This window comes from Bombus fervidus, chromosome 8 (assembly GCF_041682495.2).
Source record: "Bombus fervidus isolate BK054 chromosome 8, iyBomFerv1, whole genome shotgun sequence".
NCBI lineage: Eukaryota > Metazoa > Arthropoda > Insecta > Hymenoptera > Apidae > Bombus > Bombus fervidus.
The window spans coordinates 11,661,677-11,676,619 of NC_091524.1; the positions used below are offsets into that span (position 1 = coordinate 11,661,677).

At 35.0% G+C, this 14,943-nt stretch overlaps 1 protein-coding gene across 1 annotated transcript in view; it reads right to left on the reverse strand.

Moving 5' to 3' along the window:
• Positions 1 to 1,381: 1,381 nt before the first annotated feature.
• LOC139990240 (mannosyl-oligosaccharide alpha-1,2-mannosidase IA-like) overlaps positions 1,382 to 14,943 on the reverse strand; it is a 137,263-nt gene continuing 123,701 nt past the window's right edge. Inside the window, exon 3 of the mRNA XM_072009332.1 lies at positions 1,382 to 1,698. Within this exon, the coding sequence (XP_071865433.1) occupies positions 1,681 to 1,698 (18 nt within the window). The 3' untranslated portion in view covers positions 1,382 to 1,680. The remainder of the gene's footprint in view (positions 1,699 to 14,943) is intronic.

The window sequence follows — 14,943 nt, forward strand, 5'->3', positions numbered from 1 at the left end:
AATTGCACGTATCTATCCTTTGTACAAATCGATTATTGCCTGTATATTAAATGAAATGAAACGCACATAAGCCACAAGCTATCAACAGCCAGAATTTGTAGCAAATAATACGATACACCCTCGGAAAATACCTAAATCTCTTCCACCCCATCATCAAACACACGACCCTCGCAAACCCCAGAACACCGGAGTATCCAATATCTACATCAGGATTCCGCAGCCCCGGTTACAAATACTTCATAAACCAGTAAATGAAGTGAGCCGCTGTCACAGTAAATTTTTCTTCGAGTCACGGTTCTGCATCGCGCTACGCCGACTTCTTATTTACCCCTGGATCAAGGGCTCTCTATATACACAGGCGTCTGCAGCAAATGTCCTTAAGTTAAATATTATGTTTGCCGAGCGCAGACGTTTCCACGGAGAAACGTACTGAGGGGTTACGTGCCGGTTCTGCAGCGGCAATATCGTATCTGAAGCATTCACGCGCAGTAAATCGAAATAGCAATTGAGGGAAACACGTTGAACGCGCCGGCAAGCACGATTTTTCTTATCCTTGTTCTCCTCTCTGTCTCCCGTTTCATCCCTCGTCATCCCTGTTTCTTGTTTTCTCTAGTCGAAGTTCGAGCGCGCAGCACACTTCAGCTCGGCAAATAGAAATCAGAAGACGCGGAAGGTCCGTGCACAAACGTATCCTGATGAGCGGCTTTTTCGCCGCGATGATGTTGCGAGAATTCGCGAAAATTTCTAACGCTCCTAGTTCGCCCACTTTACTCCTCTCATTTCTTATTTATTCGTCTCATTTGGATGGTTCGAGTGGTTGCTTTCATTTTTTTCTTTTTTTTCTTTTTTCTTTTTAACAGAAAAACAGCAACGTGGAAAATGAAGCGAGGCAGCGGCGGATGTCGTTTGGAAACGTGTTTGAGACGTTTCGTTCTATTCGCAGCTTGTGAACGAGTTTAATTACGCGTGTAATTTTTATCGAATGTTTGATTAATTTATGATACTGATTGGGATATGTGAGAAGGAGATATAAATATTTTATGTGCTTGAGCAGTTTTAATGCTAGAACGGTCGATGATAAATGTAACTTTACATTGAGGAACTTTATATCAAAGCTTGTCTCTTTTCTTATTTTAGAAATTTTAACATTTTAATTATAATATTACGTTTGAGAAATTTTCTATAATTATTTGTACTCTGTATATTTCTCTACCTGTTTTCTTTCTCAGTTAATTCTCAATTAATTTCATAAAGGAAGAACGTTCATCGTTTTACATTTTGTCTACTTATTTTAAATTAATTGGAATTAAATTCCATTCAAAGAACTGTTTACAATTATGTACATATAGTAAATTTCTTGACTCTCCTTATTGTTACTTTAATCTAAATAAAACTAAATTAACTTTCCCGTTATTTGAATACACATTTTACCTCACATACATGCTATTCGGTTAAAAAGTTCATTTCCTTCTCTTAATTAAGAAAAATAGATGGCTTTGAGATGTGTAAAAACGTAAAAATATGAAATCTGTTAATAACGACTTACGTTTTACGTTTCGTTTATGTAGCGATATCTCTCGCACGCACAGGTTTTGTCTCTAATTGATTACGTCGATTGTCCATTGCAATTTTTAAACGATTTATAGCCGGGCCATCGCAGTACGCGGATAGCTTTGAACTTCACTGACAAAGACTCACCTGAAAGAATAAAAACGACGCAATTAGTTTGATTAACGAATCCTGTGGACTCGCATACGGGAAGACAAACGTAAAAGGAGCGTAAAACTGTTTTAAATTACTTTAAATCAACGATAAATGTTGAGAAAAAACCTTATGTAAATTAATTATCTTCGACCTTTGCGAACCTGTTTGTTAAAATTTTTAATGATTATTATTCGTGTTTCATGCTGCGGGTTAATTGTTCTTTTCCGTTGATGCAATAGATTCCGATTTAATTTTTTCACATTCAGGATATCATATGAGAAAAAAAAAAAAACGTATAATTGCTTCTTCATCATATTTACTCTTAGATGTTTTTTGATTTTGCAAGTTCAACCTTTTCATATTTTAAGATGAAGCAACGCTAAACTTTAATTTCGGAGTTAAAATTTCAAAAATGAAAATGATGTCTCTTAGGAATGATACACGCTGGATATAAAAGAATAATAATAACATAAACAGAGTAAGTTAGAATCGTCTTTAAATGATTTTTTAGATGACGCGATTTCGCTCGAAGTAATCGACAAACTTTCTGGTTGGCCAACAGCGTTAATTTCGTTCGGGTTACCACAAAACGAAAATTTCGGTTGCCTTTCTTCGAGATCGCATTTGCCGCGGTATAGTCATCATCTTCATGCGGTTTGAATTAACCTTCGCTGTGGTATTCTTTTCCACTGCACTTACGAACCGCAAGTTCAACGCTGTAGTCTATCGAGCACCATTATGTGTAGTTTCAAGTTTCAAGATCGTCAATTCAAAAATGAATATTAAATTCTAGCGTTACTTAAAAAACAAATGTCTTTGCTTACTTCTTTCACAACTTTGAAATTTACGTTACAAAGTTCAATCCGAATTTCTAGTTCCAAATCTTCCAACAAGATTATTAAATGTAAATGTAAATGGTAAAAACAATATTTTGCATCCGACACGGTGTTACAGGTTATTATAGTTAATGATCATTTACACAGCTACTGAAAAATTCTAAAGCAATGGGATGATGATAAAAGATTGTTAAATCAGTCATAAAATAATAATAGGCAGAATAGAATATAACTTGTAGATAATTTTTATAATCTCTATTTTCATACACAAGGTTTTTCATGCAATTATAAGCAATATTTTATATTTACTTTTAATTCCTTCCTCTATACCATATGTTCCTATCATCACGATAAATACAATTTTCCAGCAATACTTATAGTACATTATAATAGTTTTATAATTAACGGAATCAAAAAGCAGGAGTAGTTTTATACTAATTTTTAAAATAGAGAATCGAGAAGCGAAGTTTAGTCACGAAGCATCGTTTATTTCGAATATTTTTTCTCTTTGCATTTCCTTCCACAGATCGGTTTGAAAGGTGTGCGAAAAAAGTTGTCGAGTTTTTTAGGTTTATCAACGCCCAGGCGTAATGACGAACCAAAAGGAATGATTATCGCAGTTTGTTTGAGATAAATGAAAATGCGATTAAAATTTTATTAATTTAGAAAGTTTGGAAATCAACGAGAAATCGAATTTATCGAGTCTGTAACTAAGAGGCATAATTTTGAAAGATAATTCCAATAGAAATCATAGCGAAGTTGATTTAATTTTCCGCAACTTCCTATTACATTTTACCACTGCAAAAAAATTGTTGTTTGCATCGAAAAAGATTTTTGGGATAATACAAAACGCTTGTGACTGTTCGTTGACAAAATTAAAAGTTGCAGATTAGATAAAAATTCCAAATTTAAACGGTAGATTAAAATCAAAATTTCAATTTAAATTACGCGTGACTGTGTATATATTTGGACAACGCGGAACACGCGACGGATTTTTAAAGTCCAGACCGTAAAATCATTAACTCGATAAGTGAACTGGAAATGAAGTTTCCATGTGAACTGTTTATTACGTTAATATATATTTCAGTGAGAGCTTTCGTCTCTCTATTACGTCAAATATTAAACTAAAACGTTCTCGAAGTAAATAAAAGGGATTTTAGTAACCATATTTCATCCAACGTTCGTTTCCATTATTAATTTGTCAATAACGATTTAATTAATATATAGCGTACTCCAATTTTTCCGACCAAACTTTGTCGATATAACATTTTACGAATATAAATAAAAATATTGCATTATATAAAACCGTATGTCACAACGAAAATACGAATTTGTGAGAAAGTACGGAAGAAAAAGTATATCAAAGGCGAATTAATACGAAGGATCGATGATTCACTATTGAGGAGGAACTCATAAATCAAAACGAACCTTGTAGTCTTACTATACATTTTTACTTCTTATTTATGCCCATAAAGTATACAGACAATTTTTAACCCCCAAGAATGGGACATCCTGTATATGTATCATTTCAAATCTTTGTACATTAAATGTTCGAAATGAAATAACTTTAAAATCAAACGAAGTGTCTTGGTCAATCCCAATTCAACAGCTACCCCATTTGTCCAGATTCCAGAAAATATACTGAAATGAATTTCACATCAAATTTAAACACCAAATACCGAAAATGAAACGCGATCCACCAATACTACTCAACAACTACCCACTCCATCTGTTCAAGATCTACAAAACAGTCAAACAACCACGATAGGAAATATACTGAAATGAATTTGAAATCAAATCTAAACAGCAAGTTTCCAAAATAAAATCCGATTCCGAAAACGAATTAAATGACTGCGGTTATTCCATTTGTAACGAACTAAAAAACATCGCACTCTGCACCCCTGAAATACATCGAAACCCAATGGAATAAGAAGTCCACGCAAAACCTATCCAAACCTATCCAAACTCGTGCAGTTAATATCCGAGAGCAGGTGATAAAAAAGGAAGGCCCATAAGTAATTACGAGTCTAACCCTTGAAAGCTCGTACCACGGCAGTCTCACCGCAAACTACCCTTCCTTCCATCCCCTTCGATCCTCCTCGTCGTTTGAGCGCAACGTTTCTAGCTCCAGTCGTTTCCTTCAACTTCTCTCGTCTCTCTCTTCGTCTCCTCCGACGCTATACTTTGCCCGGGCAACACGTTTCTTGACAGAAAGTTAATAAAGTTTTCCAACTCGCATAAATCAACGAGCTTCTTTGACCTGCAGCCGTGTACGTGGCCTACGCCGGACCATAAAAGCAACAAACTTTAATGCGTTTCAATAAATTTCACGCCATCCCTAACACCCTTTCTCCGTCTTCTTTTTCTTCTTCTTCGTCTGCTTCTTCTGAAATCCTCGGTTTTTCCACTTTCGTGTCCCATTCGTTCGATTTCACACGAGGATAGCTCGATTTTTCCCCGATTTCCTCCCACCAGGCTCTATGGTCGCTTCTCACGGCCACGGAAACTTCCGCTGCAACCACGCTGATGGAATACAAATCACGATCCCGAGGAACTGGTCGAGGTTAACGTTTCGACGGAATTCCGGTTATGCCACGGGTTATGGCGCTTTATTTTTATCGAAGCCACGAAAGGGATGAAACTTGAGGAGATCTAGAGGAGGGCTGGAAATATGGCAGAAGGTGAATTTTGGGGAATTGGAAATGTGACGATTGTGACTGATTTGGTTCGAACTTTAATGTGGATGAAAAAAGGTTTCTTAATTTTTGGTTCTCTTATTGGGAATTGAGGAGTTTCAAACCTTGAGAAATATTGCATAGCAATTATTAATACTTTCAGGACTGAATTTATTTTTTGAACAAATTGTCTTTGTCTTTTCCCATGTTTTTGTGGAAGATAATACGTTAAACTTCGAACCAGTTTTATCAAAATGTTAATGTTAATATAAGAACCAAATTTTCTCTCGACGCGAATAATTCTCTACAAAGAGAACAGTTAATAACAATTAAATAAATAACAGCTAAATAACAGTTTTCTTCCCTATTCGATCTAAGACAATCGCAATAATATCAACGAAAGTAGAAATGTCGAATTTCAATTCAGTTTTTCTAAGACAGAACCCTCGAACATTTCTCCCTGAAAATTTTATTTCTGGAGCAAACGAAAATTCCAAATTCCTCCATCGAATTCTGGATATGAAACCTTCCTATTTGTGCGTTTTCGGCATCGTACCCGTAGGAAGAATTTTTTCTCTAAATTTCAAGCTGAAGAAATATATATTTTTCTTTTAAAAGAAGAATATTCGTCTTCAGACCTTTCAGACATTTTCAACTAAATGAAAATTACATATGGCATTGCTCGTTATCTGGGATCGTCCCTTTTTCGGACAAGACACTTTTACGCAGGCTATTTTTCTTCGGTAACTCCGACAATGATAAAAGAGATCCCACGGCGGTCCATGTTGATCCTAATTTTTGCACCTTTCCCCCTATGGGATCTGACGCGAAAAAGATGGTGGTCCTCGTGGTCAGTGTAACAAAGAAATGTTGAATCACATCTGTACTTTGGAAATACTTTTTCCACAGAGAATATACTGATAGAATTGTCGGAGATTTATGATTTTCAAGTATCTAATTTTCGAACAAATTTTTAAACAACGATATTAATTTATTTGCTTTAGAGCAGCAGTTTTAATATTTCTTCAAATATTTAATCCTTTCTAAATAAAGTCACGAGACCTGGAAGTTACGCGTATATGTATACCTCTATATTTTTACAATTGTATCTTTGTTTCTCATCGCTGTATTATATTTTATTAGATTTTTATTAGATTTTTGGAGAAAGCAAAAATTGTTGGCTTCTTCGTTTTCAGAAGTCACACTGATTGATCCTATAAAATTTAAAGCAGATCAGAAACAACTGACGATTTAATACACATACCATGAACATTTACAAATTTTCTTTGATATTAACAATTATTTATTTATGCATCGTCTTGCGAAAAATTAATTAACGAGAGCGGGTCATTTGTTTTTGAGGAATTTACGAAGAGTGGAATCGATCGATTTCACGTCTGACAATAAGCAGTTCACAAGTCTTACATTTACAGAGCAACCGATATCAAAATTTTACCAATCGTTCGTACGAAAGCATTTTTTAAAGATCCAATATTCCATACGATAGAACGGAAACAAAATTTCTGTTACCGTATACAAATAATTAGAATTGCAGGTAAACTAACCACAGCATCGGAAGCAAGCCAGCAATATTATACAAAGAATATCGAAAGAAAGAAAGAAAGTAATCGTTTGCAGGGACCAACAGGTGAAAAAATCCGCGGAGATTGTAACTTTTCAGACAAAAAGGTAGAAGAGGAGAAAAATTGAATGGGGAAAGTGTCGAATGAGAATGCATCAACCGGCGAACGGACTCGATCGTTCAGGATAAACGACTTTATTCGAGCTTCGGGGGTGGTAACCCCCGCGGCTGGTTAATACCGAGAACTATTACTGGCGATTAAGCTATCGATTATGCGCCGGATAACGCGTTTCCCGCCGGAAAAAAAAGGATCGTCAGGAAATTAATTAAGCCCCGAGAATAAAATTAGAAAGGAGGATAACAATTTATCGGGAAATCGAGTTTTCGTATTATCGCGGCAAAGAAAAGGGCTCTGGGCGAATGGTCCGAGGGTCGACCCCGGACACCGGGGATTGTTCGCCAGAAAGCTTTTGTAACCGAGTTACGCGGCTTTCTTATAACCTCTTCCGGGTTTTCACAGACCGCTCAACGTTTTTAGAAAGCGTTGCATTCGTTTAAAGTGAAATGAACCGCATAGCTTAGTTGAATTTCCGATTCTCGCGTTAAGAAGCTAGTGGTATCAGCATAATTCGAGAGAGTTTGCTCGGATTTATTAACAATTATTTCGGAGACTTTTAAAAGATGAGAGTTGAAAGTGAAAATGTATATTTAGTTCTTCGTATAATAATTCTATTTTATAAGCATTTTTTTTTATTAATATTGTATCGCTTGATATTGGTTTGTTCACGTAAAATTATTGGTATCGAATATTAATACAGCGGTAGGTTTTTTTGTGAGGTATATTCGATACTGTATGGTTAGTAATGAATGACTTATGGTATATTTTTAATGAAAAACTGATACTATTTTATTCGCTATTTATGAAATTTATTTCATCTTTTTCTCATACTTGAAAGTACCTAATATTTACAGTTTTAACATCCAATAAATTTCTATATTTATATGCTCATTGTTTTAAGAACATTTAATGACCTATAAGATCATTTTTAATGGAAGTTTCAATATTTCGAATAGTATTAATAGTGTGAATATTTTCGATAAAAGTTTAACGTTTTTGATTAAAACGATCGACACGTTACACGAATATGTTAGAAATACATATTTATTTCTCTAAACGAATAAAGCTACCAATATCTGAATAAAAAATTAATTTCCATAAAACGCAATGACAAAGCAACGTTCTCTATTCGCGAATTAAAAACAAATTCAGAATCGAACGACTTCTTTCTTCGGCCGACTATAACCGTGCTTTCAGTTTTCGCTTCTTCTTTTTCCCTTTTCGCATGGAAACGTTGAACGTCCGATTTGAAGAAATTGAAAAACTGATTGGAAGCTCGTTAATAGAGTACCGTTTCAAAAGAGAATTATTTCGCACTCGTGCACCGGTCCTATTAACTGAGAATCGGGTCACAGAAAACTAGGTTGCAAGTACTATTTCGCGAGCATAGACGAGAAACGTTTTAAACAATAGTGGACGAGGTAGAAGTGGGACGGTTTTGAAATTAATAATTGGCGCGAATGCTATAACGATGTAATTCCTTCAAAAAACGATATTGCACTTTAATTCCTTCCATTTGTCTTCCGCTCTTTTATTTTCGTCTAATACGAGAATTTCCACCGATCGATTATGGGCACAAAGCAAAGGGAATAACGATGAAACTGTTTTGCATTTGAGGGTGTGTTGACGTTTGGAAATTCGAAAAAATCGATCTACCGTCCACTGTAGTTACGTTGTTTCTCGCTGACCAAACATCGACGACTCCTTCTATTCGAAATAAAAATGCATTTTCATTGGTTCGTTAAATCTGGAATATTTTATATTTGCGTGAAATATTCCATAGATCGTTAGGATTTCAATCTACCTACGATATTTTCGATGGTCTAACTTAATTTTCTACCTATATTAGCTTTTTCTAATGACAATTTTTCTAATTTCATTTTCATCGTCTTATTCGATATTCAATCTCTTCATACATTGCTTCGCTGTAAATAAAATTAGATTTTCAGAAGATTACGGTTTCCTTCCCAATCGATTATCATTCACGTATTTAAGATGATAAGATTCGATTAGAAACCAAATTAATTAAAAGTCTCTCCTAATGGTTACGGGACAGACAATGAATTATACACGGCATAGCCCTATGATCATGCAAGATAAAGAGATTCTACGTAAAATATAATTTCTGTGAAACTTCAATTAGAACATGTTTCGTCTCTTATTACAGGTCACTCGGTGCAATTTTGTTCAACGTAGTAAACAAAACTGAGAAAAATGTTCTCCATCCAACGACAAACAAAAGGAACAATTTCAACGAGATAAAATTCCGAGCGCACGTGGGAATCCGCCAGGTGGATATTAAACGAGTGAACGAAGTTAAAGAGCGTAATTACTGACGTTTCGCGCCGGTAAAATTCAATCTACGACGATTTCAGCGCGAATCGAATAACGAAAGGGAGAAAGAGAGAGAGAGAAAAAAAAAGAAAGGGAAAGCGCGGGAGAGAGAAGGGAACGCTTGGTGTATCTAGAAAAATAAGTGTCGAATCGAGTGCCAAACGGGTCTGACGTTAATTAAAAGTGCTCCAGAAGGAAGATCTCGTCGAGGAAATTCCCGAACGGATCCCAACCCGATAATGGATCGAACGTTTCTTCTCACGATAATCTCTAACGCGTCTCTTTGCTCGTTAAACCGAACGCTTCTCGTTCCCCCCTTCTTTTTTCTTCAACTTTCACAGTTCCCTCGTTAAGATAAGAAACGAAGGGTAGCTTTGCGTTTTAACGTCCGTGTACGTCAATTCGCCCGTTTAAAAGTATCCTGTCGTTGGTACTGAAGAAACTACGTGGTTCAATTACTGTGAGAAAATTAGTCTCTTCGCTTCTGTTGTTAAAGATTCCTTCCTATTTTCTTCGCCAGCGAAATGTTCTAATTCTTTCGCGAAAGTTGGAATTTTGCTATTTTAAATGCAGGTGTCTTTTATTTAAATATTCTTTCGCTTCGTATTGAATGTATGGCGTAATCATCGCCAACGAGAGAGTATCGAGTTTATATTAGAAATGGATGGATAAATTTGACTTAAATTTGTAGCGACACTCGACGGCAAAATACCACTACTCGACACTAACTAGTGTTGGACGACAGTAGCGCAGTGGTTAGTGTCTTAAGTTACAAACGTTCGGAACCTGGGTTCAAATCCCGGCGACCGGAGTTCCGATTTTTCTCCCGTGACATCAAAAATGGAAAGGAAAATGCAGCAGTACTCTAGCAGCGACACCGACGACTCGCAGCAACCTGTCTCAAGCTGCACACGAGCAGTTATCGCACTATCACCGCACTATCACCACACTATCCCGGCAAGCGACTACTACACTTCCACCTCAAATTATTTTCTTGCACTCTCAGATACGATATGCGCAGTAATATATAAATATGAAATAGTTCAATCGTTTTCATTTCGAATAATAATAATTAAACGTTAAATCAACTTGAATTTTATTTATATTCACTGTACGTATTAACTATAACAAATAAATCGCGGATATCTATGTATTTACGCGATTATATAAAAACGTACAAGAATACATAGAAACGTAAAATTACACAAAATATCGGAAGCAAAGTATACACATTGTTACGTTTAGCAAATAAAAATAAAACATCCTTCTACGTTCAACTTTTGTATCTGTAAGAATATGTGTTCGTGTAAAGATCCACCGTCTGATAATAAACAATAAATTTTCTTAATAAGCGCAAATACGTTGCTTGTTTGACAAAAATTCTTAAAGATATTTCTACTTTACACAGAGTTACGATGTTGTTTCCCCCCTCCTTAAGATAGAAATGAATAAATGAGAATTTCCATGGAATGATAATTGAAAGTGATAAAGCAGTTCTGGTGGATCGTTGATTAGGTATTCTGATTACAGAAAGTTTGTTCGATGCTCTTGGCGAAGTATCAACTTTCCGTAATAACGCTGTCAACAGCTTAAAACTTTGACAAAGTTCTAAATAAATAGATTGGCTAATTGGAGTTGTTGTAAAAGGTATTAAATTCTTTATTGCTGGATCGACGAAAGGAGTTTGGTGTTACCCGTTAGAACGCAAGTGAACATTTTCTACACGTGAGGAGAAATTCTAGGATGTGAGCAGAGCACGTGAAACAGCTTTGAGGAGAAATATTACAAGTTTAAATATTCACGGGGATAAAGAAGTATCAGGGATCATAAAAGAGCTTTCTTTAGTAACGAAGAGGAATTTTTACATCGAACAGTTTTAAATCCCCCGCCATAAACTACAAGAGCATCTGTGGCTTTATCTGTGTAACTTATTTTTCAAATAAATTTTGCGCTAAAAAATATGCAATAAATCACGCGGTCGATTAAAAACGGAGGATAAATGAGAGAAACTTAATTTCCATGAATTTGAAAGATCATATATTACTCTCCTACTCGAAACAAGCTATGTTACTTTTCACTAGAAACTCATCTCAAAATTCTAATATCGACCTATCAGGTCACAGTATGATTGAAACAGATTGTAAAATATATTACAAGTTAAAGCTGTCATGTTTTTTAATTTAATTATACGATATTTAAGTTGTACGTAAGTTATTTACGTAAAGGGCATTCTATACAATTTTAGCTACGTAAAAGCTACATCCATCTACTTGAAGCGCATCGCCTGAACTAACAAGAACAAACCAAGATCAACGTAGAATAGATGCAGTAAATAGATGAATTCATGGTAAACATACCTCATCGCTTTATTGCTATAAACACCAACCAATTATGTTAGGCAAATTCACCAGCTTATGTAACGCGACTGTATAATATAGTAGTCGCCAATAATCTTCATAGGTAAATGCAACTTTGAATGAATGAAAAAGAAAAAAAAGAATTGTTAAATTAATCCACGAAACTCCATAGAAAATGCTCAACAACCGACTTAAGTTAGTTTCAAGCCTGCAAACCATCGACCACTTTCATAACAATGCAACCCTCTGAAAGATGAATGGATGAACTCGACGGATTTCGAAGAAATTCGATTACCACTTCAGTAGAACGCGATTCCGGAAGACTGAGAATCGACTTCCTGAAATGCTTGATCAATAATTTGCCCGATCATCCAGCCTCCGGTTTCACTTCCAGGCTACTTTAGTCCTCGTGGAACAATGATGCTAGAAAATATTCGAGAATCGTTAGTACGATCGTTAATTTCTTCGATCGATCTCTCTCCACTGCTTCCAGTACAATAGTTATCTCTGGGACCAAGAAGCGTGCAAACGAAGAAGCAACCATACAACGAACCGTGTGATTTTACGGAGCGTGAATAAGCGTAGAGGTACGGCACGGTTGTGCCCATAAATACGACGTTAAACGGCGTCGCCGGCTGTTACTGGAGTTCCGAGCCGGTGCTCCGAAGATTTCGCACTCGGACACTCGTATCTACAACTGGGAATTCCGGTGTTCTTCCGTGTGTTTAAGGAAGTCGGTATAATCGAGGGTGAGGAGAATGTCGCAAATACTATAGTAGTCAGAAGCTCGTTCGAAACGTGAGATCTTCATTTTTATAAAATTATTACGTAACATTTCTTTAAAATACAAGACAGTTAATTTTACAGTTGTAGCGGAGGATTAACTGTATTGTAAAATTGTTACTTTTACTATAAAAGAAGGATACACTTTTTAATTTTGTTTTAATATAAGACAATTAATTTAACTGATTGTATTATGAAACTGTTATTTTTACTATTTCTATTGTAAAGAAGTTACACCCCTGGAATATTCTCCAAACTTACGTGAAAAATATTTCTTGTGTTATTCTCACCGACAAAGGATAAAGAGAAGCTACTATGTAAATAAATCTACGAGTAGTTATGTTTTTCGTAATAAAATTCTGGGTCTCGAAAGGTTTCAATATAAAAGCGTGCCGCTGTTATCTCGGTCGATAGTAAGAGTCAAGTTATAATCGAACAATACTGCTGATGCTTTGTAATTAAATATGCAAAAAATCTATTATATAACGCGGAGATTTTGCAGCTTCGTGGTACATATCGTTGTAAAATTATTATCACATACGAACAACTTAATGACCGCCGTTAATATTCTCTGTAAAGGTACAATGCACGGTTAGCTTCCCGTGGGAATCACATATAAAATATATTACACTGCGGTATCACACGCGAAAATTATAATGAACAACCGGATTCTACAACGTAGCGCGAAATGTTATTTGTTAATTTAGTAATTTTGTCGACCCACGGTACGCCTTGATTCATACATTAAAGTTGTTCCGCAGCATTCGATATGCTCGACTAAACGCCAGTAGTACAGCTCGATAATTGGTCAGACGCTCGTATTTCACTTGCACATTTTGCTCGTCCGTTTAACATCGTTGCAACTGCTGAGGTCAATTCTAAATAAAAGGGAAGTTATTCGGATGTTTACGATCTCTGTATAACGACTATTTGATTTAATGATTTATATAATGATTTTTGATGTAATGATTTATATAAATATATATAAACAAATTTTCTATAGATATAATTAGCGTTCCGATATTAATACTATACATTATTTTGTATTTTGTATTGTATATATTTCTTCGTATTTCTAATGGAATTAAAAAAAAAAAAGAAAAACAGGTAATAAAAGATCGTTTTAAAGTTTCATTAAAGAATTTTAGATTTTGCCGAGCTACATTTATTTGACTATCGCAATTTAACAAATCTATGTTTACACGCTATTATGTTTATAGGAAATCTTAAGTGAAAAAATCCTTAATATAATTACACATTTAATAAATTTATAAACATTTTAAATTTGAAACTCCTAATACAATTGGTTATTTATTTCGTTTTTTTTTTTTGTTATCTCATTTTCTGTGCGAAAACTTTCGATGCATGTATAGCCATTTGCTGATATCCTTTAAGCCATTAAGCAGCTTTTATAGCAATAGGGTTGCATGTATTTTTTAGAATATTCGACCCTTCGGAGGGGATGTATCCTTCTGATGGCCCAGTTTCGCACGTTCAATATCGCACGCTTGTTAATAGCAGCGTATTTGTTATTCATCGAATGTATCGGCTGATACCTTAACGAGCAAGCTAATAATGTATCAAAAGTACCTGACACGGAATGAGTCACGAATTTTGTATGCGGCTTCACCAGTTAAGTATTTTTGGCTTGAAACCAAGCGATATGTCGTGTTTCGTGTCATTTCGCCGTGTCTTCAACTAGGACACTCTCAACTAAGAAAAGTTATCATCGTTTAATTTTAGTATACTAGTCTGCAATAAAGGTGCAATATTTTATAACCAGTTATATAGTTAGTCTTTTCACGAGGAAATTATTTTTAGGTAACTTTTAGGCTAACTATCTTTATTCTAGAGAAAAGTCAAGGAAATTATTGTGATTTCAGACAGCTATTTAGAATGATTTTATTGTTACAGCCGATGAAGTACATTCTTTACAAAACTCTAGTTATCTCTAATTTTTTTGAAAAAAATCATACAATGTATACCTGTAGGTAATTAATCATCCAACTAACAACCTGTCAGTTTTCTGTATCAAATACATCTCTTTTTTCACTTAACTATTTTACAAGCTATACCGCCATTATTAAACAAATGAACAAAGGATTGAACGAAGGGTATTCAACAATTGAAAAGGAAGTTACCGGTAATTAATTAATTACATATTTATCAGTCCAATCATTATTCAATGTAATTAATATAATGCAATAAATATTAATATACAATTAACACAAATAGTCAACTACTTTGTAGTACTACCTTCAGTTTCGAGCCCTCAATATATAATTTTATTTTTAAGTAAATAGTAATATACGATCATATAATATTAAAATAAATAATATAAGTAATCAATGAAAATTTGAATAAACAATCAGTGCAGACGATCACTATAATATAAATAATCACACTGCTCAGGCTTTCCGTCAATTTTCCAATATTTCCGCTTCAAACTCAGAATCCAATTTGCTCGCGCCTTTTTCACGCTTGCTTCGAGCTGGCATCGTTCTAGTTAGCATAAACGCGACCAGGTCAAAGTGCGCGTAGCGACGCGACGACG